The 26,167-nt window shown below is 34.0% G+C and overlaps 1 protein-coding gene across 1 annotated transcript; it reads right to left on the bottom strand.

Moving 5' to 3' along the window:
- Nucleotides 1-13,882: 13,882 nt before the first annotated feature.
- LOC121375396 (interferon-inducible GTPase 5-like) lies at nt 13,883-24,740 on the bottom strand. The gene is made up of 2 exons (XM_041502826.1): nt 24,599-24,740; nt 13,883-16,157 (listed from the first exon to the last, which is right to left on the bottom strand). Exons 1-2 carry the CDS (start codon nt 24,607-24,609, stop codon nt 15,491-15,493), a joined length of 678 nt encoding a protein of 225 aa, XP_041358760.1. The 5' UTR covers nt 24,610-24,740; the 3' UTR covers nt 13,883-15,490.
- Nucleotides 24,741-26,167: the final 1,427 nt, after the last annotated feature.

Below are 26,167 nucleotides of genomic sequence, written 5' to 3'. Positions count from 1 at the left end.
TGAGTCTGGCGATCTAAGAGAAAGATATGCCGTCTTGGTCGCTGTGGAAATTCAGATGATACGTGAGGTACCGCCTTGTGCCCCCAGGCGATATTTGCTGTCTCTGAGAGTTTTGAATAAATAGCGAGGATTTTAGATATATCGAGGAGAAACATATTGGAAGGCTCCATGGAACGTTAGTCCGTTTGGACTTGGTACATATCATTTCTGCTCTGTTGTATAACCTTGATGTGATTGATGTGACTTTAAATATTTTAATACTGTATTATACCAATATTATTTAGACGGTGCTGCCGGTCATCTGACGCAGTAATCTGTAGGCTCACTGTCCTAAATAATTATAAAAAGCTTAGCCAGTCATCCTAGAGGACCTAGGTAAACTGTAGGTTATTGTCTTTATTGTGATAGGTACCAGTATTAAGTCTGTATTACAAGGTTATTGAATGAGTAGTTAGGGTTAATTAAAAATTAACCAGTTAGGAATAGAGTTGTAATTCCTTTATTAATTAAGTTCCCCTGGAAGCGTTTCTCAATTATCACACGTGTGGGTGTTGTGTCACGGTGAAGTGATTAGCATATTGTGTAAACTAGACACCTAGAGATTAACTAATTAAGTGATCAGTTCTGGGTTGTTATTATTTGTTGTTGTTAATTAACTACCGCGGCTGTACATTTGTCAGCGTAGGTTAATACAGATTCCAAAGTGTATTGTGTTTTTGTTGTGTTTTGTAGTGAACTAAACGTGCTATACTAATATATTCTTTATATAAGATCGTATCTCTGATCATACCTAGACGAGCCACTCGGGTAAATACTGCTCGATACAGAGAGATCTAATAGATATACAGTTAGGAGAGATATTTGGATAATCGTGTTTCATCCAGTTACGGGTATTATAGGATCCCCGTGACAAGTATAATGTTTCTCTAATGCACTCGTAGAATGATATACATGTACACATATATTTTACTTAAACGCACTATAGCAGTAACCACTTTGTTATAATGACCAGAGATCCCTCATCATTGGAACATCTGGAATGTTACAATTATTCCAGTTAGTGTAGTAATATCTAGATATTTTAGCCCAGAAAATATGAATGTGCACACATTTCAACTACAACAATGAAAAATATTTATTATTAGTATGAATATTTATTTTATGTCATTTACATAAAGGGGTCGCTTCTTCTAATCAATTAGTTATAATATGAACTACCATGAACGGACTCTGATTTAAAGAAAAATGCTTGACCTTAATCTGCTAATTCATTTTCAACTATATGTCAAATATTATATAATATCTATAAAATATACAATGACTAGAAAAGTTACAATCCTGTGATGATGCCTTCGAAATAATATAAACTAATTTCCCTCTATGCTAAGTAAATTAATATATTTTATTGCGAATGGTCATAAAACATTTATCTTTGGGCCGGCATCCTTACTACAATAAACAATTCCCAGGCATTTTCATTTTAAATTGCAACTTACATTTTTTTTTTTTTATATAATATTCAAATTGTCTACACAATACAGACATAGCTAGTTCATAATGTTTAACTATGACAACTATCACACAGACAGGATAGTACATATCACAGTCTGTAACAACAGTTGTAAAGCACTGGCTGGAACGAGAAATAGTCCAATGATTCCACTGACATCCTAGACTGACTGTACATCAGGCCAGCACTTTACTACTGGGCTACGTCCTGTCCCCAGCAAATTAATTTAGTTATGTTATTTTTTTTATCTAATACACTATTCAAACTAAAATAAGGGAAAATAACTTTCCTTTTTAACTACTTTCTCTATGTTCTCTGATTAAACTATTTACACAACCGGCATTTCTTCAGCAACTAGTTAACAACACACACATTTTACCACATTCCAGATGTCCAAGCACTACACAATTATTTCAAAAGTAAACACCACCTTGTACATCAATGAGAGCCCGAACAAGTAAATGCTAAATTAGGTAGAGTATCATTAAATAGGTATTTACAAAATATTTACTTGTCAGTTTAATATGAAAGAAATAATTGACGAAAATAATTTTTATTCCATTTCCGACACACTTTAGTTAGGCCTTTGCATGTACAGGTAAAAGTATTGTTTGTTGTGGAAAAATCTAAACACCGCATTCATTTTTCACTTTATCAAATTTATTATTGTATAAAATATGCAATACCCCATCGGTAATTACAGCTGGCTTGGGATAGGAATTATTACATTTTTAAAGAATACTGTGAACTAGACGGTGTTTATATACAAAGTGTATATGGCCTCCGCTAACGAGCACTGCCTATAAACACAGCAAAAATGTATATAGGCGGTAAATAAGTATTTGATTGTATTGATCCATATGACCGAACCACTTGGAACAGGAGTAGCATACTAAGTACAAACAGGAGAATGGGGGTTGAATATGAATCTAGCGGACTCTTGTGTGTACGTTTTCCATAGACACCTACCCAGTGTTTATGCCGGAAAGAAAATTTTGGGTATGGCGCGATGAAATTAAATATTTACAATGTGTTTGCTGAATGCAACAGCAGTCGATAGGGGGTATGGGGGGCTCCTCCAGAAATAAAATATGTTAGGTGTAGGATTAGGGTTATTAAAAGTATACAGTAATAATAAAGAGTCATTAATTTTGTCAAAAGGTTAACTTGAATTTTTTTAATCGGCAATAATATTTGGGTATGGCTCCATACCCATTTTACCCTGCTACCGTACATGAATAGCGTAATATTGCCCCTGCAGTACTATATTAATAATAATAATAATAATAATAATAATATATGAATCAATGAATGAATCAATGAATACATATAAATAAATAAAATCACCAGCTGCTGACAGATTATCTGAAAAATAAAATAAATACACACCAACTACGGACAGTACACAAACTAACAGCGGGGCTTGTAACTGGAAGCAGTCGAAAGGAAAGGTGTTATCTGTTTTCGAACCGTCAATGTGCTATTGTTGTTACAGATATGTATAATTAATAACTATGATTCGGTAACAGTATTAACAGTTTCGCAGATCGGTACGGTTAGTGACTTAAATATGGCGGCATTCTCAGAATTATTATTATTATTTTAAATTATATATTAGCCACGATCTGTATTACATATAGCAGGCCGTTTAATCGTAAACAACTGGAAGCAAATTGCTAGTGCGTCACCAACTACGCTCGAAGGGGTGACCAGTCAGTATCCGTATATAGTAACGGTATAGTTGAGAAACCTCTTTATTATATTTTTAAATACCTGCAGATAATATATATACGGGAGGGGGCACAAACCATATTTTTACGTTCGAAATTTGATAACTGCAAATTAGATGTACATTATTGAGGTCAATGAGGTAAATTTTATTGACACGACATTTTTAATCAACGTACTAGTAAAGAAATAGACAAAACTTAATGTTCTAGTTCCGTAGGATATCATGTTGTGTATTGAGCAAAAATGATTGTGCCACAGTTTTTTTTGTCGGTGCAGACACATACCCATCTCCTTGCACAGCAATTTTCTTTTTTTAATAAATTTTTCGGGGAACATGTCTCGACCCCTCACCGTAAACTTCGCTCGCCTCCGTGTAGACCCCCTCCCCATGCTAAAATCCCTGCACACGCGTCTGCAGTGGTACTGTGTACGGAGCTCCGTAAAAAAACAAAATAAAAACAAACAAACAACAGTGTAAACAACAAAATAACCCTCGCCCCCACCCCCTCATTAATAAAATAAAATATAAATAAATAATAATAATCACTTGCTCAATCCCCTGCTTAAGCAAATTTTGTTTTGTCCCCCCCCCCCCCCCTCCCCCAATAATTGTCTTTGGGGGCGTGTCACCCCTTGTAAACGTTGCTCACCTCAGTCTAGAACCCTCTTGCTAAAATTCCTGCACACGCGCCCGCAGTGGTCCTGTGTACGATAGCTCCGTAAAAAAAAATCAAAAAAAAATCACACAATAATTTAAAAAAAAAAAAAAAAAAAAAAAAAAAACCAAATAAATAAATAATAATAAAACAAATAATAATAATAATAAAACAAAAATAGTGAGTTTATGTTCCAACTATTTATTATTTTATTTCAGCGTATTCGCCGGTATTGTGTGTGTGTGTGTGTGTGTGTGTGTGTGTGTGTGTGTGTGTGTGTGTGTCAAGAAATAGGCCTAATATAAAATCAAAGGTACTTTACACGGCTGTCGTATATATAGCCTCATCAGTACTCGGTTTTTGTCGTAGTTCTAGACTCCTGATAAAAGAGGTCCAATTTTTAAAAATGAAGTTGCTTACAGATTGTTATGGGATTCCCACAATCGTGGTTCAATTAAAATGTTTTGGGTGATACAATATCGAGGTTTGGTATTCCAAATTAATGTAATTGTCATTTATAATCGATATTTAGAGAAATAAGGCCCACTAAATCTGTGATTGGGCGCCTTAAACATTTCATAAAGCTTCCACACATATTAGGTATGTGAGAATCTGCCCCAGGCATCGCATATGCTTAGGTCAAATACCTGGTTTCTGGGTTGATCGCAGTGCAGCGGGCAGTGGAAATGCTGTACTTTCAAGTGCATTTTTGGGGTCGTGGGCGCAAGGTTGAAAATCTACTTATACTGATGACGTAGTTTACATTTTCAGCAGTTGCCTCGTCTTCGATTTATTTCCATAGGATTCCTAGAAGTTTCACAAATCGTCTGTTAAAATTTCGGTATACATAACCAATAAAAAACGCCTCCGATTTACGGAAAGGCGAGTAAAGACTCTTTTCAAACTTATATAGACCTGTAGTATGTGTTCTTTTCTACCTTTATGTGGATTTTCAAGACAATCTTACATACAGCCACTGATTTATACCAGCAGCAGGATCGAGTATCCAAGCCGTTGATGGGCTGTTTTGTCAACAAACCTTCGATAATCAACCTCAAAATAATGATGGTTAATCTCATTGGAATTCTTCAAATTGTAATCAGAATAGTGTATTAACAAGCAAAGATGACTTTGATATGCATTTCATTGAAATTTGGGATTTAATAATGCCGATGGTTACTGATTTTGTCTGGCATGTTTTGTTCTAAGTGTGCATACGACTGGAAATTAGATCACGTGACCCAAATGCTGCCACCTGATTGGTCCACTTGTTTACACTGAAATTAGCCATGTGCTCGGTGTTTATTTTCTACATATGGTTTATTTTCATCAGTTTTGATGTTCGTTTTAATATGTTTTGAATGTGATTATTCAAGTGAGAATAGACCCATCTGATAGAACTTTTTAATATCTGTCTGCTGGTGCAGGTTTTGTTGAAATATTCCAAATATTAAGGAAGTTATGGGCATTTTTCAGAATGGGACTACTGCTAATTACCGGGCAATTAGGTAGGTAATTAATTAATTATTAGTGAATTAAAATGACTGATAAGATGATCTTACGAATGATACAGATGAAAGGTTGTATGGCATTTTGAAGCACATTTTTAAAGAAAATGGTCACAGTGTTTCTTTTGTTTTAAATGTAAATCCATTGACGAAAAGCACCCTAAATTAGGCGACTTCAAAATACCATAGCACCCTCAATATTTATCCTATCATCACAATTCAAAGACCATTTTAAATGTCTTTTCTAGCTCTTTCCAATGATAGCAATTGCACTGCAATCACCTGAATATACCTACATATATTTCTTGTATCCGTTACAATAGTACCTTTGTGTGATACAATTTTGGTTATAGTTTTGCTGATAAAGTTTCTGTTTTCTAAATTGCAAAAATATTTATTAATTTTCTCTCCCTCATGGATCCATTTGGCATTAAAATGCCTGTCATCTTTTTTCTTCTTGTATTTTCTCTTGCTTTTTTTTCAGCTTCTAGCAGATCAAAACTTATATTGTCTATGTCACTTTCCAATTTATTTATTTGTTGGAAATTACTTCTTGGACCATCTTTACATATTCTTTATCACCCAGTAAAGAGTTATTAAATTTCCAGTATTACTTTTTTGTTATGAAGTTATATTTGTGTCAGTAACTAAAGAATACAACTTTCGTGGAAAAAAAGAAGAAAAAAAAGTAGTTTGTTTTATTTAATGACGCCACTATAGTACATTGATTTTTTATCATCGGCTATTAGACGTCAAACATATGGTCATTCTGACACTGTTTTTTTTTAGAAGAAACCCGCTGTCGCCACATAGGCTACTGTTTTACGACAGGCAGCAAGGGATCTTTTATTTGCGCTTCTCACAGGCAGGATAGCACAAACCATGGCTTTTGTTGAACAAGTTATGGATCACTAGTCGGTGCAAATGGTTTATACCTACCCATTGAGCCTTGCGGAGCACTCGCTCAGGGTTTGGAGTCGGTATCTGGATAAAAAGTCCCATGACTCGACTGGGATCCGAACCCAGTACCTGCCAGCCTGTAGACCAATGGCCTAACCACGACGCCACCGAGGCCGGTGATAGAAAGAAAAAGTCAAACCGAGCCAGTTTAAAGGTAGAGTCAACTCAAACAAGAGCCGTATGTGTTGGAAAGATGCATACCCGGACCACCAACACATACTGACACTTTAACAAATGAAAAACGCGTAATTTTAGAGTTAATAAAAAACCATGATTATTCCTGCTAACTGGAGGCAGCCATTTTGCTTCGATTTTGTGACGTCCGGTGGTATAGCCTGGAGCGAAGTGACGTCAGCTCCGTCCATCTTCTCTATGCACAGTGTAAACAAACGCTCTAATTTACGACAAGGCGCTTCGCTTTCATCAACCTGACTTTTAAAACAACACAAATGACTTGATAGTATAATAAACTATTTAACTAAATATATTTCAGGTTACATCAGTAGAACAAAATGGAGATTTAGGCATATTGGTAGGGCATGTTCGAGCAAAAACTACCACTCACGATACCCAAGTGATACTTTTCTTTTCTTTGGGACGATGTAATTGGTCAGTTTTGTGATTTTAGATGGGAAAGTCTACTTAATCAAGGCTTTTACAGAATTACTTACAGTAATAAAGCAAGGCGGTTGGTAATGCCCATTACGATTAGAGGTGTATCCGTGCTGTTATCACACAATACCCTGTGATCTTCAGAAAAGAGGCACGTCTTGTTAGTGTGTCTAGACACAGTGTCTGGGGACCGTCTGAATATACACCTGCCAATCAGGAACCACAGAAAGGCCACGGAAAGAAAATACCAATTAACCAAGAAAACACTCCGATTATTGTTTCAGTACGTGGGTTAATTTATGTACGAAACATAATACAGTTATTTCAACACTTTGACCATGGTGGTTTATTTTGTATTGAAAAATTATATATGGTACTAGAAATAATTACAGAACATACTGCAAAAATAAGTGTTTTGTTTCTTCAGTTTCAACACTTTACGAACCATCGCCAGAGGGCGTATTCACTGGGATGGTACAAAATTGCGCCCGTATATATAATGAAACCGTTTTATAATTATTATTATACTTGTTGATATTAAGCAATAATGTGCATTATATATCGTTGAATATGCATACCAGGCCAAATGCTTTAATTGTCCCCTCCTTTAAGGGTATTGTTTCTTCTCCATGTAAACTGTTGGGCATCGGGATTATAACTGCGCCCTACATCAACCAGATCTAGTCCACCCATCATTTGTAAAAATTCTTCTTTGGCTCGAGGATTATTTATATTTTGATATTTATAAACATCGAATGAAGTTTGTAAAATAATGTTAAAATCACCAACAACTAAATAATAATTATTATCAAATTCCTTAATTATATCAGTAATAGTTGTGAAAAAATAGGCTAGTTACTATTAAGTTCCTTCATATACGCAGCAGGGTAAATCGTACCATCTATAATCTGATAAGTTTTGTTACAACTTGTGTCTTATAACCCAAATTATTATTAAAATATATGATGACTCAATGTGATCGTATATTATTACTATTAAAAATGATATCACCACCCAGGGGCTTAGCTTCCATATACGCAGCAGCTACGTACCACCTGATATTACGTTTTATTATTATTATTAAAATATATGATGTAAATGTGTGTATGCGTGTATGTGTATGCGTGTATGTGTATGCGTGTATGTGTATGCGTGTATGTGTATGCGTGTATGTGTATGCGTGTATGTGTATGCGTTTTATTCCATCGCTGAAAAAGTCTGCGTACCACCTGAAAATCCCAAGCTAGGCCCCTGCCACTCCAAATGGATCTTATAATAAGTTCTTTTTCCTTTGTAAAGTGAGTATCTTGCAACATATAGATTGAATATGATTTAGCTCCTAAAGAATTGAAAACATTGTTTTGTTTTTAAAAACAGTCAAATAAATAAATAATACACAAAAAACTCCACAAACAAACATTTATCCAACAATCACTTAATCAACAACCTGATCAATCAATCAACCAATTAAACAAAGTAAAATAACGATATGTTCACGTACATACATTTAACAATATTTTCTTACTGAGAAACAAGCAAATTAAGCCAATAATCGACACTAGTGCTTAAGAAAGTAAGTAATAGAGGACAAGAAAGATAATAAATTGTTAAAAATATGTATCATAGGATAATAAACGAGTTACCAGTTATTATTAAATTTATGTCCCAAGTGAAATACTTTTTAGTTGTCATGGTGAGTGACAGATAAAAGTTATTTCAGGAAGGGCATAAATTTAATAATAACTGATACCAAGTTTGTTATTCTATTTATTACCCCAGCTATTTCTTCTCTAAAAGCCTTTATTGTCGACGCACATGCGTAGAAACAATGTAAACCACTTTACACACTGTTCTGAGTATTGCTATAGCTTTGTATTTTAACCATGTTCACAGATAATTTTCGAAAACAAAAGTTCTCTTTATTCTGCTAAAAATATATCATGAATTGCATTAAATTAAAAAAAAAAAAAAAAAAATTAACACTGAAAACAGTCGTAAACACAAACTCTTTAAAGTACATGACGTCATTTTGTGTGTTTACCCAAATGGGTTGATGTCATATTTAGTACCGACTAGATCATTGGTTTGTAAGTGTCAAATCGTCCAATAATATTGTACGTTACACCAATGCAGAATATTTCTCATTGGGGTAATAATAGTATATATGTGAACATAATGTATATTAGACAAAGAAACCAATATATAAACTGTTACAAATATAACAAAATAGCAATAGTAGCAGTAAAATACAAATATTAATAAGAAATTCAGTTAGAAAGAAAAAACAACAACAAAAAAAACCCGACCCCAGACATAAATAATAAGACACAGAGTAATAAGATTATACATAAATAAGTTTAAAAAAAAAAAAAATTGTTAAAAATATGATAATTATTAAAAAAGTATATATCATTAATCAAGTTTTAAACAAAATTCTTACTATCACCAATACTATTTTTAGCCACAACTAGTATTATCACCACTAGTAACAATACTGCTGGTACTAACAGTATACAGACACTCCTGCCATTACCATTAATAAATCAATATAAATAAACAAATGAATAAATAAATAAATAAAATATTATAAATAAATAAAAATTATTATAGTATTGGTAATAGTAATGAATTGTTACTTTTATGCATATGAACATCTATAGTTACAAAAACTGTAGAAAATTTGTCTTACCTACGTGTTTTTTATGAACCAGTTTTGCCAGATCTCTTGAGTGGCCATTATATACCAGTTTGTACTACAATTACAGAGCCTGTTAGTGTTAAAAAGCTACATAAGGGAGTATTAAAGGATTTTGTTTTTTAAAGAAAAGTGACAACTGAATGCATTTATCTACTCACCAGTAATATAACCAAAACAATATACACAAGAGGCCCATGGGCCTAAACGGTCACCGGAGTAAATTAATTTCTTACACACCCGTTGGTGAGAAAATCTTGCGTTATTTTTGATAACACATAGTTGTTTACACATGTATGTTTGTTAACAATTTCAAGACATATGACTGGCTGCTCCTAGGTGATGACCAGGTCGCCAGTGCCATGCATCCAATGAAAACCAACACAGTGGATATAGATTACACTGTGACATATAGTTAACCTGACAATCATGTGTCTGTGACACATAAGTTAATAGCTACAAGTGTAACGGCTGTAAATAACTTTTAGTCGAAAAAGATGTTAACATTTGCTCAAAACCTGGTTTTGAGGATATGTAAGAAATAGAATAATACATTTGTGTCTGTTAGATACCATTTATCTCACTCATTGTTTAAAAACATATAAAACTCGCTTTCGCTCGTTAAATACATTTTAAAACAACTCATTGTGAGATGGATGATATCTAACGGTCACTCATGTATTATTCTCTATGACCCCACCCACCATTAGGAATGCACAGCACCAGATTTTGTCAAAATACAGGAGATTGTTTTGTGACAATACACATTTTTCTGACCAAATTCATGATTTTGTTTCTCCATATGCCAGAAAAGCTTCCTACATTTTTTGTTGTTGTATTATTGGAAATGATCAAGTAGGTTTAAAGAAGAAGTTTAAATGCATTTCCTATATGACAGTACTAAACTTCACCCTTCCCTGAACAGAAACAGAGGACCCAACATTAATGACATTAAAAATTAGATAAACCAACATATAGTTGCCTCACTTTTATGTGCAATGTCAGTACAGGTGGGCCAAGTACCTTTTTCGCTCCACTGCTGGTACATAAAAGCAAATGGCTTCTTTCAATGGGATGGTGCACACAGAAAGAATTTTGCGTGGCGACAGCAGGTTTTCTTCCTCAATATATGTGTGGTCCTTAACCATATAACCGTAAAAAAATTTTGAGCCCATTGTTAAATAAATCATTTCCTTTCCTCTCCTTTCTTCTTAACCATTTAAGGAGTTTAGACTATTATACATGTGAACAATTCCTAATATGGCCCTGGTTCAAGCCCACTTTTATATAATTTCATGGAAAATACTGTACAGCAAAAAGCTTATGGCACACAGGTGCACTTCTTCTCACCATTTTAATATTCAATAACAAGCCATATTAGTTTATGGATTCCAATTACTTCATCAACATCATTTCTTAATGACAGAAACATGCTAGACATTTTGAGTTTTGCTTAACGATAAACTATCTGGTTATTTCTTTCTCAGTGACAGAAACATTCTTGTAATTTTTTACTCAATGACAAACATTTTAGAAATTTCTTACTCAATGACAGACACATTCTAGTAAATTTTTCTCAATGACAGAAACTGTTCTAGTCATTTATTACTCAATGACAGAAACATTCTAATCATTTCTTACTCAAAAATAAAAAAACATTGTAGTCATTTTTTTTACTCCATAACAAACATTCTTGTCATTTTGTTTATTCAATTAGAGAAACATTCTAGTCATTTTTTACTCAACTGCAAAAACATTCTAGTCATTACTTAATAACAAAAACATTCTAGTAATGTTTTGCGCAATGACAAACATTCTAAACATCTTACTCAATAATAGTAGTATTCTAGACATTTCTTACTCAATAACAGAAACATTCTAGTCATTTCTTACTTGATGACAGAAACATTCTTGTAATTTTTTGACTCGAAAAAACATTCTAGTAATTTTTGCTCAATGACAAACATTCTAGTAATTTTTGCTCAATGACAAACATTCTAGTCATTTCTTACTCAATGTCAGAAACATTCTAGACATATTTTACTCAATAATAAACATTCTAGTCTTTTTTTATTTATTTTTTAAATGCCACAAACATTTAATGACAAAAACATGTTTTGTTTTTTGGACATTACAAACATGGATTATGATGAGATGAATGGTGAAGCCGCAGTATGTCCAGTTCGGTATGGGACTACTTGACAGGTACGTGTTCCATACTAGAATGGGGTACACGGAACCTGCAGTGCATGACGGGTAATCATCCCCCATGTGGGGTCATATGCTTGGGAGACACACCCATAATCGCACCCGTGAAGTGGGTGAAATTTGGTGTATGTGGCCTTACACCTACCCATTGAGCCTAGTGGTGCACTCACTCTGAGTTGGAGCCGGTACTGGCATAAAAAATCCCCCATTGCCTCAGGTAGGATACGAACCCAGTACCTACCAGCCTAAAGTCCGATAGCATAACCATGACACCACCAAGGCTGTTTCTCTAATCATTTCTTACTCAGTTAGAGAAACATTCTAGTAATTTTTAACAGAAACATTCTAGTCCTTGTTACTTTATAGTAATTTCATAGTCAATTAGAGAAACATCATAGTCATTTCTTACTCATTGACAAAAAACATTCTAGTAATTTTGTTCTCAATAACAAAAACATTCTAGTAATGTTTTGCTCAATGAAAACATTTTAAACATCTCTTACCAAATGACAGAAATATTATAGACATTTCTTACTCAATAACAAACATTCTAGTCATTTCTCACTCAAAGACAGAACTGTTCGTCATTTCTTACTTGATGACAGAAACATTCTTGTCATTTCTTACTCAATTAGAGAAACATTCTAGCCATTTCTTACTCAATAACAGAAACATTCTAGTCATTTCTTACTCAATGGCAAAAACATTTCAGTCAATGACAGAAACATTCTACCGGTAGTAATTGTTTGCTAGTCATTTCTCACTCAAAGACAGAACTGTTCTAGTCATTTCTTACTTGATGACAGAAACATTCTTGTCCTTTCTTACTCAATTAGAGAAACATTCTAGTCATTTCTTATTCAATGGCAAAAACATCCCAGTCAATAACAGAAACATTCTAGTAATTGTTTGCTCAATGACAAACATTTTAAACATCTCTTACCAAATGACAGAAATATTGTAGACATTTCTTACTCAATAACAGAAACATTATAGTCATTTCTTACTCAATGGCAAAAACATTCCAGTCAATGACAGAAACATTCTACCGGTAGTAATTGTTTGCTAGTCATTTCTCACTCAAAGACAGAACTGTTCTAGTCATTTCTTACTTGATGACAGAAACATTCTTGTCATTTCTTACTCAATAAGAGAAACATTCTAGTCATTTCTTACTCAATGGCAAAAACATTCCAGTCAATAACAGAAACATTCTAGTAATTGTTTGCTCAATGACAAACATTTTAAAACATCTCTTACTCTCTTAGTCTTTTCTTGCTTAATCTGCTTCAGCCATGTACAATGTTCATCCATCTGTCACAGATGGTTTCTCCTTTAATAATTAATAGTCACTAATATCACAACACTGGAAAAAAAGTTAGTTTGTTTTGTTTAACAACACCACTAGAGCACATTAAAGGGAAACCATACTATTCAGTGACAATTACTCTCTTGACATTTTCACATATAAAGATATCTTGTATAGAATGTACAAAAAGAAAAGAATCATCTGTCTCATGACAAAATTCTGATCCATGGGCCATGAAGTGAATCCATAGGTCTCATGACAAAATTCTGATCCATGGGCCATGAAGTGAATCCACAGGTCTCATGACAATATTTTGATCCATGGACCATGAAGTGAATCCATAGGTCTCATGACAAATTTCTGATCCATGGACCATGAAGTGAATCCACAGGTCTCATGACAAAATTCTGATCCATGGGCCATGAAGTGAATCCACAGGTCTCATGACAATATTTTGAGCCAAGGACCATGAAGTGAATGGGTGAATGAAGCATTATATTTCTTTTTTCGTAAGTCTAGTTAAATGCTTCATGTTTTATATCCATTTTCATAAGAAATGTAAACTTTTCTCAAAGGAAAGAAAAAATAAATTTGTTTTGTTTACCAACACAACTGGAGCACATTGATTTATTAATCATCAGCTATTGGATGTCAAACATTTGGTAATTTTGACATATAGTTTTAGAGAGAAATCCTGCAACATTTTTCTATTGGTAGCAAGGGCTCTTTTATATGCACCATCCCACAGACAGGATAGCACATACCACAGCCTTTGATATACCAGTCATGGTGCACTGGTTGGGATACAAGGAAACGGAAAAATTAGTTGCGTTGCTTAAAATAATATCCATCATACAAACTATTAAATTAGGAGATAACCATATGGAGTTTTTAGATTTGCGGGTGTTATTGTCCATTTGATCCCGCAAATGTCATTTTTGACCCAAGGCATTAGCAAATGAATATAAGATATTAAAAATGTACTGATCTCGAATCGACAATGAATATTTTCTACGGTCACAGCTTGAAATACCTGAAACATAGATAACGAAATAGTGGTGCTGCATACATTAGTATGGTTTCCCTTTAATGCATAGCAGCTCCAAAGCTTTTCCCCATGTTCCCCATCAGTCATCAACTATTGGATGTCAAACATTTTATAATTCTGAAACATTATCTTTGAGGACACCTATGTTTCTTAGACATGACAGCACATACCGAAGCCTTTGATATAACTGTCATGGGGCAGTCGTTGGAGTGGGAAAACCCCAATCTGAGAATAGATCCACTGAGGGGTTACAAAAGTTATAATTGATGACATTTATAATCTTCCAGTTGGTTTCCTTTCATTGCAAGGGCTGTTCCACTGTTGATCACATGGGAGAGGTGGTTGGCACCATCATTATTAGTTTATTTTAGTGAGTTTGATGCAATATTTTCTCTAGGTACACTTGGTTGAAATAAAAAAGAAGTTTTTTTAAAATTTACATTTGTTTTTCCAATATCTCATTTGTTACATATTTTTTCAAACTACATTTTTATTGGCAAATATCACATTTGTTTTTCAAACTTTACATTTATTTTTCTAACAGGGCATTCAAATATTATGTAACACTATTTTGGTCAAAATTAAACACCCTCCCTCAACCCTATAACGCTAGACCCTACACCCCCAAAATACTACATAAGTATTAACGCTTTAACAAGTCATGCAATGGGTGTAATATAATTTTAACATACTGTTTTGCCATTTGGGAAAGCGCAGATATGCATTTCAACTTGATTTATAATCCTTATATATTGTATGTATACACCTAACTATGTTAAACATTGTCGCTGTGACAGAGTGTTTATGAAACACACAAAACAAAATAAAAGATTTTAGTAATACATTTTTTTAAAATGTGTGTTACACCCACCCCGTGTAACGCTATATGCAACATTTATACCTACACCCACCCACCCCATCCAGCATTGCATAATACTTGAATGGCCCCTAACATCACATTTTTTTCATTTATTTTTCAAACTTTCCACATATTTTATAAACATCACAATTTTGTTTTTCAAACATCACATTTTTATTTCAAATTGCATATTTGATTTTTTAAACATATGTTGAAGTAAAGCCTCATTTTTCATCTGTCCATCCATCTATCTCACATATGCTGTTAAAAGTTTTTCAAACACCAGCTTTCTCTTTTAAAACTTTCATTTTCGAATTGCATAATTATTTGTTTTTTTCAAACATATGTTGGAGTAAAGCATCATTTCCCCTTCAGTCCATCCATCTATCTCAATTCACTGTATAATACATTTTTTCCTCTCAGTAACTGGACACCGATGATTATTTCGAACTTCAACCATGTACTCCCCTTTTCGCTGAACATCTCGGTGAGAGGACTTTGAAAAGAGTGTCCCCTCTTTAACAAGTAACTTCAGACTGGGAAAATCATACATGTCTGGTTTCAGGGAATCAACAAAATAAACCGGAACATCAGGGAACGTGTCTGTAATCTCCTTCCTTATTTTGTTCCTGGTGTTTTCTTCACTGAATGAAGCTCCGTTAGCCCTTTTATCATTTTTCAATTCTGTGTAAAATTTGGTTCTTATGTAGAAGTATCGCTTTCCTTGTTTAGCTATTTCATTGTGCAGTAAAAGTTCATACTCATCTGTCTTATTGCAAGAAAGCAACAGGTAAAAATCAAAGTTTTTCAAATTAATTTTGTGTATGTAATCTGCATCATCTTGACAGCGTTGAATACCAAACCCTGGGACATCCCACAGAACAACATCGCAGCCTGGTAGATAGTAGGGCGTTGTTATTTGTGTACATTCTACAACATCGGTCATAGCTGCATAATCTTCAGTGTGTGGCAACCCAAAGTATGCATTTATAAATGTTGATTTTCCTGTGCCACTTTTTCCAATGACTGCAACATTAAGCAGAGGCATATCGTCTTGATGACTGAAACAGGATAAGTAAACAAATAGTAATTATGACTGACATACACACACACACACACACACACACAAAGTGATGCACACACACAGTGATGCGCGCACACACCAGTGGCATATAAAATCATACATATATATATATATAATGTGAGTTAGTCTCCTCCAATGTAAAATCCTGGCTACGCCAGTGACACATACATGCAATGATGCACACACAAACACACATACCCTACAACACACACACACACACACTCACTCACAGTGATGCACACACACCAACCCCACAACCCAAACACACCACACACAGTGATGTACACACACAAACACCCCAAATATAAATGCACACACACACACACACACACACCATACAAACTCAGTAAGATACAAACACACACACCACACATAGAGATGCACACAAATAAACAGAATTTAAGTTTGTTTTTGTTAAAACACCACTAGAGCACATTGATTTATTAATCATCGGCTATTAGAAAGAAAGAAAGAAATGTTTTATTTAACTACGCACTCAACACATTTTCGGCTATTAGATGTCAAACATTTGGTCATTTTAACAATGGTATAGAGAACACCCACCACATTTTCCATTACACACACAGTGATGCACACACATGCACACACACACACACACACACACACACACACACACACACACACAGTGACACACACATACAGTATGATAACACACAATGACACATAGTGACATATGAAAGGTCCAAGGGAATAAACAGATGGTCAATATCATAAGGTTGTGCATATCAAGATCACAATGACACAATAAAATAAAAACCTATAATTTTGGTAGACCATTAAGAGATGTCAATAAATAATGCTTACTTAGGTATAAATATTCCACGATTCACTGATATTTAACAGAACTGCTGTACAAGTGAAATATAAGTGATTCACCAATATTTAACAGAAACTGCTGTACAAGTGAAGTATAGGTGAAATATAAGTGAAGTACAAGTGATTCACTGATATTTACAAACATTGCTGTATAAGTGAAGTATAAGTGTAATATAAGTGATTCACTGATATTTGATAGAAACTGCTGTATAAGGGAAATATAAGTTAAGTATAAATGATTCATTACATTTCAAAAAAATTGCTGTATAAGTGAAATATAAGTGAATATCAAAGGCTGTGGCATGTTCTGTCCTGTCTGAGGTAAGATCATATAAATGACTTTCTGCTTTTCAAACATAGAGAGCTATGAAGACTATGGGTCAGAATTAATTATCAATTTAATTTTTTACATCCAGTAGCCAGTGATGAACTAATCAGTGCTCTGGTAGCATCATTAAACAAAAGAAATTAGGCAGCAATCTATCTCTGGAGGCCAAATTTCAATATTCTCAGGTAATTGTTGTATTAATGCCACTGACCCTATGGAAATGGACACCAATTTTGGTGAAGCCACCAACTGGTAATAAATGTTTTGTCAAAAAAAGAAAAAGAAAAAAAAGAAGAAGAGTGAAACAATAGGTTCAAAATCCATGAATACCATGGGAATTCCCTGGACCCATTTAATTCAAGTATGGTAATTGTTTTAAAAAGTTATTGTTCTTATGTCACCGGTACAGTATGACAGAACTTCCACACCCTATCTGCCAGCAAAACATAAAAATTGAAGCACAATAGTCTTAACAAAGTGGTGTTTTATTCTTCCCAATGTGACCCACTAATATATCTGAACAGTATATGCAAAGAAATCTTTTATAAATAATATAAATGTATATTTATTTTCAAATGTTTGATTGGATTTTCTCACATCCCTTTTCTTCCAGCGAGCCCTACTGTAGTACAGCGCGTCATAATATACACTAGATTTTTTTGCAAATGGTATACTAGCAATCTCGTTCTGAAATGTGATGTATTTATGAAACTCAGCTGTTACTCTGTATGTAGTAAATGTTGAAATGATCTGAAATAGGATTAATAGAACTTGCAAACAGTTATTAATGACACAGGATAGTACATACCATGGCCTTTGATATGCAGTCGTGGGGCACTAGTTGGGACATGGCAAAAACCAATCCGAGAATGGGTCCTCAGAGGAGGTTCGATCCTAGAACCAAAGCACCCCAAAAGAACACTCTACGAGTCTATCGACTGAGCTAAACCCCGCCATAATTTTAAAATGAATGCAAATGATAGTTTCCATTGGCAAATGTCAGATTAAAATTTAATGGAGACTTGCATACATGCTTTGTTAAAATAAAATACTTTAACAGTAATTTATAAAGTTTGTTTTTGTTTAACGACACCACTAGAGCACATTGATTTATTAATCATCAGCTACTTTTGGTCATTGTGACATGTAGTCTGAGGAATCGCGCTACATTTTTCCATTAGTAGCAAGGGATCACTTATATGCACTTTCCCACAGACAGAAAAGCACATAGTACCATGGCCTTTGATATAACTGTCGTGGGACAATGGCTTGGATGGTTAATAGTAATTATGCATGAATCATGCTACATTATATAATTAAATCTGTTGACATTTTAAATAAAAACATTTACCTGTACACCGAGTACTCTGCGGTAACCAATAAGTGTCAGTATGGGCATTGAAATTATCAACATCAAATATTAAATGAAGTTTTTAGAAAAAAATTCAATTAGATGTAAATTATGTCATTGAATATTAATCATAATGCATTAAATTAAAGGTAAACTAAAAATAAAACAATTATTCCACACTGGACACAATATTCCAAATTTATTTCAATTTAATAAAGACTTTCTATCATGCTGCAAATGGAAAAATATCTGTGCAGTACCAGTGAAACAAAAGTTTGACCTTTGGTTGCCTTTCCATTAAGCTGTATCCTAACCGACCATAACGACAATCCTCTTTTGAAAATTGTTATCAACAGTTGAAACCGCCAAGTAAAAGTTGTTTGATTATTTAATATATGGATGTCGCTCGTGTCACGCGACAAAAAATAGAAACAATTCCTATCGGTATTGAAAGAAAGAAATGTTTTATTTAACAACGCACCCAACACATTTTATGTACGGTTATATGGCGTCAGACATATGGTTAAGGACCCAAGAACTTTTTTACCTTTTCACTTATTAATAACATTTAAAAAGGTTCCTGTGTCATATCCCACTACACAGGTGCCCCCCCCCCCCCCCCCCCCCCCATTGCACCGTATACTTGTGGTTAGGATGCAGCAATTGAAATCAATGGTTTCTAAAAAAAAAAAAACTCGTGTCACACGCGTCCGGTTAGGATGCAGTTTTAGTTTGATTTTATTCCCATGGCCAGCTGTGCCGGCATGAGGGAAAAATCGAATGAAGCTGTATCCTAACCGGACACGAGCGTCACGCTGTACGCGTGCGGTTAGGATATGGCGATTGAAATCAATGGTTTCTAAAAAAAACATCGCTCGCGTGGCACGCATCCGCTTAGGATACAGCTGTAATCAAATGAAGCTGTATCCTAACTGGACACGAGCGTCACGCTGTACGCGTGCGGTTAGGATATGGCGATTGAAATCAATTGTTTCTAAAAAAAACATCGCTTGCGTGGCACACATCCGTTTAGGATACAGCTGTAAGACCTCGTAGAGTTCGGTAGAACGTTCGTAATGAGCAAGTCCCGACATCGTTGTGTCACTGGTTAAGTAATCATAAGCTCAAACCCATAAAATAACGTAAATGGAAGGAACCGTGTCATACGAAAGGCCCCAATGTAAATGTACTAACCATGCTGCAGGCGCATGTGCAGAAAATTATATCGACTGGCTGGCGAAGCAAATCCTGCAGGCGCAAATTCAATCTTATCATCTTATAGAATACTGAATGAGCTTGCCTGTCATACCATTTTTATGAAATGAGTGAACAGTTTTGGTATCTGACAAGCGAAAGCGAGTGAGATACCAACACTGTTCACGAGTTATAATAAAGAATTAAATAAAGTCTAAATTTAAAATAATAACAACTGTCAAATTACGTTTTAATTAATTAACCCGATCAAAAATTTAAAACCGTAAAAGCAAAACTTTTGAAAAATTAATGTCCTCTTGGAGTATATCAGTTTAAAAAAAAATATCTGTAATGAAATTGGCCGAATTACATTTACGATTCTTATTGACCGGAAAGCAATGAATGGGTTATCGAGACTACTAAATTTCCATGCACGGAAAGCAAAAATAGCACCATGAAATCACGGAAAAACATCGTGATTTGAGACTGTCATTTTCATGGGTTTTAAAATATGTTGCATGTGTCATTTAAAAAAATCAATTTCATTTCTACAAATTATATTTAAGAGCCATGTGGGCCCGTAAACACATGTGCACAAAGAAATGTCCAGGTGCCTCCATTTTGATTTTCTTCTTTGATTTCCTCCTACTGGCTGAAGACCCCAAATTAGGTCCTTTTGAAGTTGAACCATACTGCCTAAGATGGCAAGCCTATTAATCTCAGGATTTTGCACTTCTCATAATAATCCCTTGTTCTATCTGAATTCCTGATGTCATTGGGGTTTGTTCTTGATTCCCCCCCCCCCCCCCCCCACCCCACTCCCATTCCACCAGGTAGGATTTAACCACACACACTCTCAAACCCCTAACCCACCACACCAAAGTTATAGTTAATTAACTTTTTTATATGTAAATACAAATTACCATTAATAGATAAAATAAATCCATGCTGTAATAAACATTGGAATCGGGATCACCTCCCTGCCCACCTCTGCCCTGCAGCTACAATTTTACAGATATTTATTGTGACAGGTGGTGAGATAATTATGGGACTTTAACCATGTATGTTTTTTAATTACTTTGTATTACTATAATATCTACATTTAACATTTAATGGCATCTTTATCAACACCTTTATAGAGATTTAAAAAGTTTCATTAATAATTTTTCAATTATTTCAAATCTGTTTTCAAATTTATATTTTTGTGTTCAGTGTTGGGAAACGCTTGTAACAATAAAGGGACATACTCTAGTTTCAACCCATGAAAATTAACACTTAAGTTTAGTTAAAGAGGCAGTATCCGGAATATTTTTTATTATTTAAGCACATAGAACAGAAAATCCAATTATGTTTTGTGCATATATGACACCTCACTCCGTTCACTACGCTGGCTTATCCAGGTCAAAAACAAAGCCAGTATTTCGAAAGTGGGACACTTTTGACGGGCTCCTACCGATCTCGGTTTTCATTGGCTTATCACAAGTGTGGAATTCCCCAACAAGAGATCACGTGAGATTTCGCAATTTTTGAACAAATTTAACTGTCTTGATTGAGGGGTCGTCTCATATCTCCAAAACATATTTATATCCATATAGGTATGGTACAACACCTTTCCAGGGGTCGATGGGTGGGGGATTTGCCTTGAAATTTTGACAATGGCCAGCTGTTGGCATACACGTTACATATAAGGGGGTGTTACTAATTACGTAACGCTCTAGGGGTAGAGGAAGAGGGTACTGTGTTCGATTTACGTAACATTTTTCAAGACTATGTTATTTTTATTCATTACTTAGACCTAAAAGGTGTTTTTTGGAAATGCGCGATCAGTATAGGATCGATCCCCATCAGCGGGTATATAAAAGACCCTGGTATGTGATATCCTGTCAGTGGGTTGGTACATATAAACGATCTAGTACTGTATCCTCAACCGAACGTTCTTCGTACAGCACAAGATTTCTCTTTTAATTTTTGAGACGAACCCTACAATCTGAAATCGGCAAACGCACATGTTAACTGAAACTGACAACAGGCTGTCGTTTGTGTTTTGCTGAGCCATGGCGGCACAGGCGACGAATCAAGCATATACTTTTGATGATCTCCGTTTATAGCGAACACACACAGGTTTTTTAAAAGTGCATTTGAGCTTGTATTTCATATTTGTACATGATGTTATAATATGGTAATCAGAGACTGTAACTTTAATCTACAAACCTATAACACATTTGGATAAAGTTACAATAGAGCGAAACAGGAGTCTGTGACTTTGAAATGGTGAAATACCCTCTAAAAATTTTACTTCTCAGACAACGTGCGTTTTAAAAAATATGAGAAATGCATTTTGTGATATTAAAAACACCAGGATGACCAATAACACTTCGAATGTACGGAATTGATAATCTAAACAATAAAATCTAAGTAAAGTATGATTTAAGTTATCAAAAACAGTTATACGCATGTAATAGTCAAAAATATGCGTTAGTGTTTAAAAACTAGGGTATGTCCCTTTAAGTTTAATGGTTGGGATGCTTTCTGATAATTATGGTAAATATTCATCATATTTTAAATTTCATGATACGTTGTATTATTTTTGTTTTCTCTTTGACCACAGCAGTACTTTTAGGGGTTTGTATGTTGGCTAGTGCATGCCTTAGAGGGTTCTTTTGGAGGTATAATGTGGTATATTGAGAATAATTAAATTATCCTGTCATCAAGTGCCTATAGGAGAAGCCACGGTGACGTCACATGTTTTGATCACGTGGTACCGTGTGAGCGCTGGTAGGCAAGAAACCAGTTGACAATACTGGCATTAGTAGTAATGAACAATCGAATGTTTTTCCGTCAATTAAATCAGTGTAGACTAGTTTTGATGAATGGTATTTTGTCATGGTAATTTCATACGTTGTTGTTAGATGCACAAGTCACTGTAGTAAGGATTATGAAATTAGTTTCATCAAATACAGTGGAAGCGAAACGTTGAACAGTTAAAGCTGACAACAATCAACTTTGCCCATCCCACAACGGAGATCGTCATATTATACAAGGTTTGCTGTATGTTATTCATTTGTAATACTAATACACGTCAGTATTTATTGAAATGAAAATTGAAAAGATAATAAAATAAAAAATAATAATAATAAAAGCCCCCACCAAACTGACATGGAAACAAAGATACCCTGTGAACAGTAGGCCTACCCAGTCAATCGACAAACAACGTTTTATGTAACTTTTTGTTTGTATTGACAGATCCATTATAGTGGGTAAAACAAAAATCTGAATATATTTTATATTGTATTATGCCATAAAATATGTAGGTGGCTGGAGTATTTATATTTTTAATTAAATAACAGGGAGCTGTGTGTGTGTGTGTGTGTGTGTGTGTGTGTGTGTGTGTGCGTGCAATCAAGCATATATATATATTGTTTCATATGAAAATGGTTCTGAAATATTTCCATTTATTAATTATATTATATGTTAATTATAATGTTTTACTTTTTTTATTGAAGAAGTGATCCACAGGTGTATTTGTAATGTGTAAGTTGATTTTTTAATAATAAAATAAAAGGTATAAACATTTCAGGGTGGGATATCAGGTGTATTAAATCATTTGTTTGGGATTAAAAATAAATAAATACTAATAATAAAACTGGATATTGATCCACAAGTTGGTGATAGCCACCATATTTTATTAAAAACATAAATTATGTTACATGCATTTATTATATATAAGTTATCTGAATTTGTTTGCAGCAAATAAAGAAAGAAAAGGGGAGCTGATTGTATTTATAAGTATTATTGTCATCAGTGACAGATGTCAATATGTCTTCACAAATACATTTATGTGTATTCAAATATTTCAATAATATTCAATATACACAATATAAAACTTTCATACTTATATATCATAGAAATTTACCAATTTACCAATTTTCTTATTTTTTTCTAGGTATCAGTGATCCCTGTTTATGGACAAAAATGAGAACCGGCAACTCTTGGATGAAAAATGGGCCTTTCACGATGAATTAAGGGCGTTTAAGTTTTAGGGTGAATTAAGGGATGCTAAGGAGAACACTGGTATCAGATTCAGCGATTCTTTTCTACAGTATCTCATGTTTCTGTGCATAAGAAGGATACCAGAACTTTTTTCACTGACTTTCCAAACTACCGTATGCAATATTATTGGGGCTATTCAGTATGTGATGACATTGATAACACTTGGATTTAATCTTTTTTTTACCACGATCTCTATTTTCTAATAAAAACAGACTTTACAAAATCAATAAAATTATATTGAGAAACAATAGACAACACATATTTATTATTTTCTTTTTCTGTAGGCTATACATGTATACTCGAGCTACCCTCCCCCACCACCCCCTTAGTCCGAACGGGCGTAAAAAGTGGTTCTGCGCCCTTCTCTCCCGTTCCTGTGGGCATGCCTATGTCAGTATCGGAGTATATGGGTGCTCCCACCACTAATATAATTTTATTTTAAAAATGGATACACTAATGCAGGTAGTATCTTCAACAGCTATTAATTTACTACTAATTGTACGCAGTATCAGTATGCTTTATAAAAATATTGATACCTAAATTCAGATGAAACTTTAATTTTAAAATTTAAGTTTGAAGATTACAAAATGGTAACAGTAAGAAGTGTTGTCGGAAATTAATAAATTTTAAATACATCATCACATTGCACAAAACATACCTCGACATCATAAATTGTTATGATAAGCCTATGTGAAACTTTCGACTTGCTGCAAAACTGAAAAATTGACTGGAATTTCCCCATTCGTAGACAACGTTCAATTCTCGGAACCGAACATACGGGTACTTCGGTAAACAGAAAGTAAAAAACAGGAAAGAAACAATTTTGGCTAGGAAAAAAGAAACGGAAAGAAAGAAACAATTTTATTTCATACTTTGTTGACAATTTTATTCTCATATATGAATTTCTTTGTATAATTTAGGTCATAAGCACTTGGTAATGGGAATGTTGTGTCCCCCTGGCCGCCATTATTTGTCACGTGACGCGGTGTTACACGAGTACATTCCATGGCGCTACGAACTGTTCACTAAATTGATTTCTACGCTTGGCGATGATTTAACGTAATAGGGCAAAATAAATAAATAAAAAGAAATATTTCAAATAATATTTAATGAAATAATAATAATTATATATAAAACCCCAACAAGAACAAAATCCGACTTAATTTGTTGCAAACGCTCATAACATTCCGTGTTGTGAACGAAGAAAGCGGCTAACTAGCAAAGACGGTTATAAAGCTGTACGCATGTTTTGATGACAAATACCACGGTAAAGTTAACTAGAGTTTACACATTAATACTTTAAGAACACAAATCGTCTTAAGTTTAAAATTATCTGTGTTGGCCTTATACTTCCTAGCTTTACACGCAACATAAATAAATAGTAATTCGTTCATGTAGAGGAAGGCGGAGAATCGATTTCTAGACGTTTCGTACCCAAACCCGTTCGTACCATACCGTTTCGTAACCACTAGCATACCAGTTCGTAACCAATTAAATAATGTCATACATTACACCTAACATTAATATATTTTTTAAATACACAATTATAATGTTATATTACAAACATATTGTAACATTTAGCAAATTTTTTGTTGTAATAATCACTCAGTATCTTTTATAAGCATTAAATGAGCAATTATGTGCTGTGAATCACTGAAGCATGCCGTTTCGTAACCAAAAAGCATACCTTTTCGTAACCAAAAAGCATACCTTTTCATAGCCAAAGAGCAATTCTTTTGTCATAAACCCATTTAATATTTGATTGTATTAACCCGTGTAATAACGGTATGCAAATTTCATGTCATATGCAAATTTAAAAGTTCATAATGCTACTTTCACCTGTCAATAATTGAAGGACTCGGTGCTAAATAGGAAATAAGTCACATTTTGAAAGTTTAGAGAAATATACCAACATATAAGTTTTTATTAATTTCACATTTACCTTTACCATAAATACAATTGTATGAATGTACTTGGTTTCAATATCTCTATATATAATTATATAATTATGTTAATATTACTATGTTTGTAAATATTATTATGTTTGTACATAAAATGTTTTTTGTCATGTAAAAAGAAAAATGTTATGTGTTTGAAATATATCAACAAATAAGCTGACTTCGCTTGACATGATTCTTCGTGACAATTTTTAATCGCTAATTATTAAAATGTAGTTGGCTTGGATTATTATTTTTTTTTTTCATTAAATAACATGTACAAATGTGGG

Source organism: Gigantopelta aegis, chromosome 6, assembly GCF_016097555.1.
Source record: "Gigantopelta aegis isolate Gae_Host chromosome 6, Gae_host_genome, whole genome shotgun sequence".
Lineage (NCBI taxonomy): Eukaryota > Metazoa > Mollusca > Gastropoda > Neomphalida > Peltospiridae > Gigantopelta > Gigantopelta aegis.
Note: the sequence above shows the minus strand (reverse complement) of the source record. Positions and strands in the feature narration are given on the sequence as shown.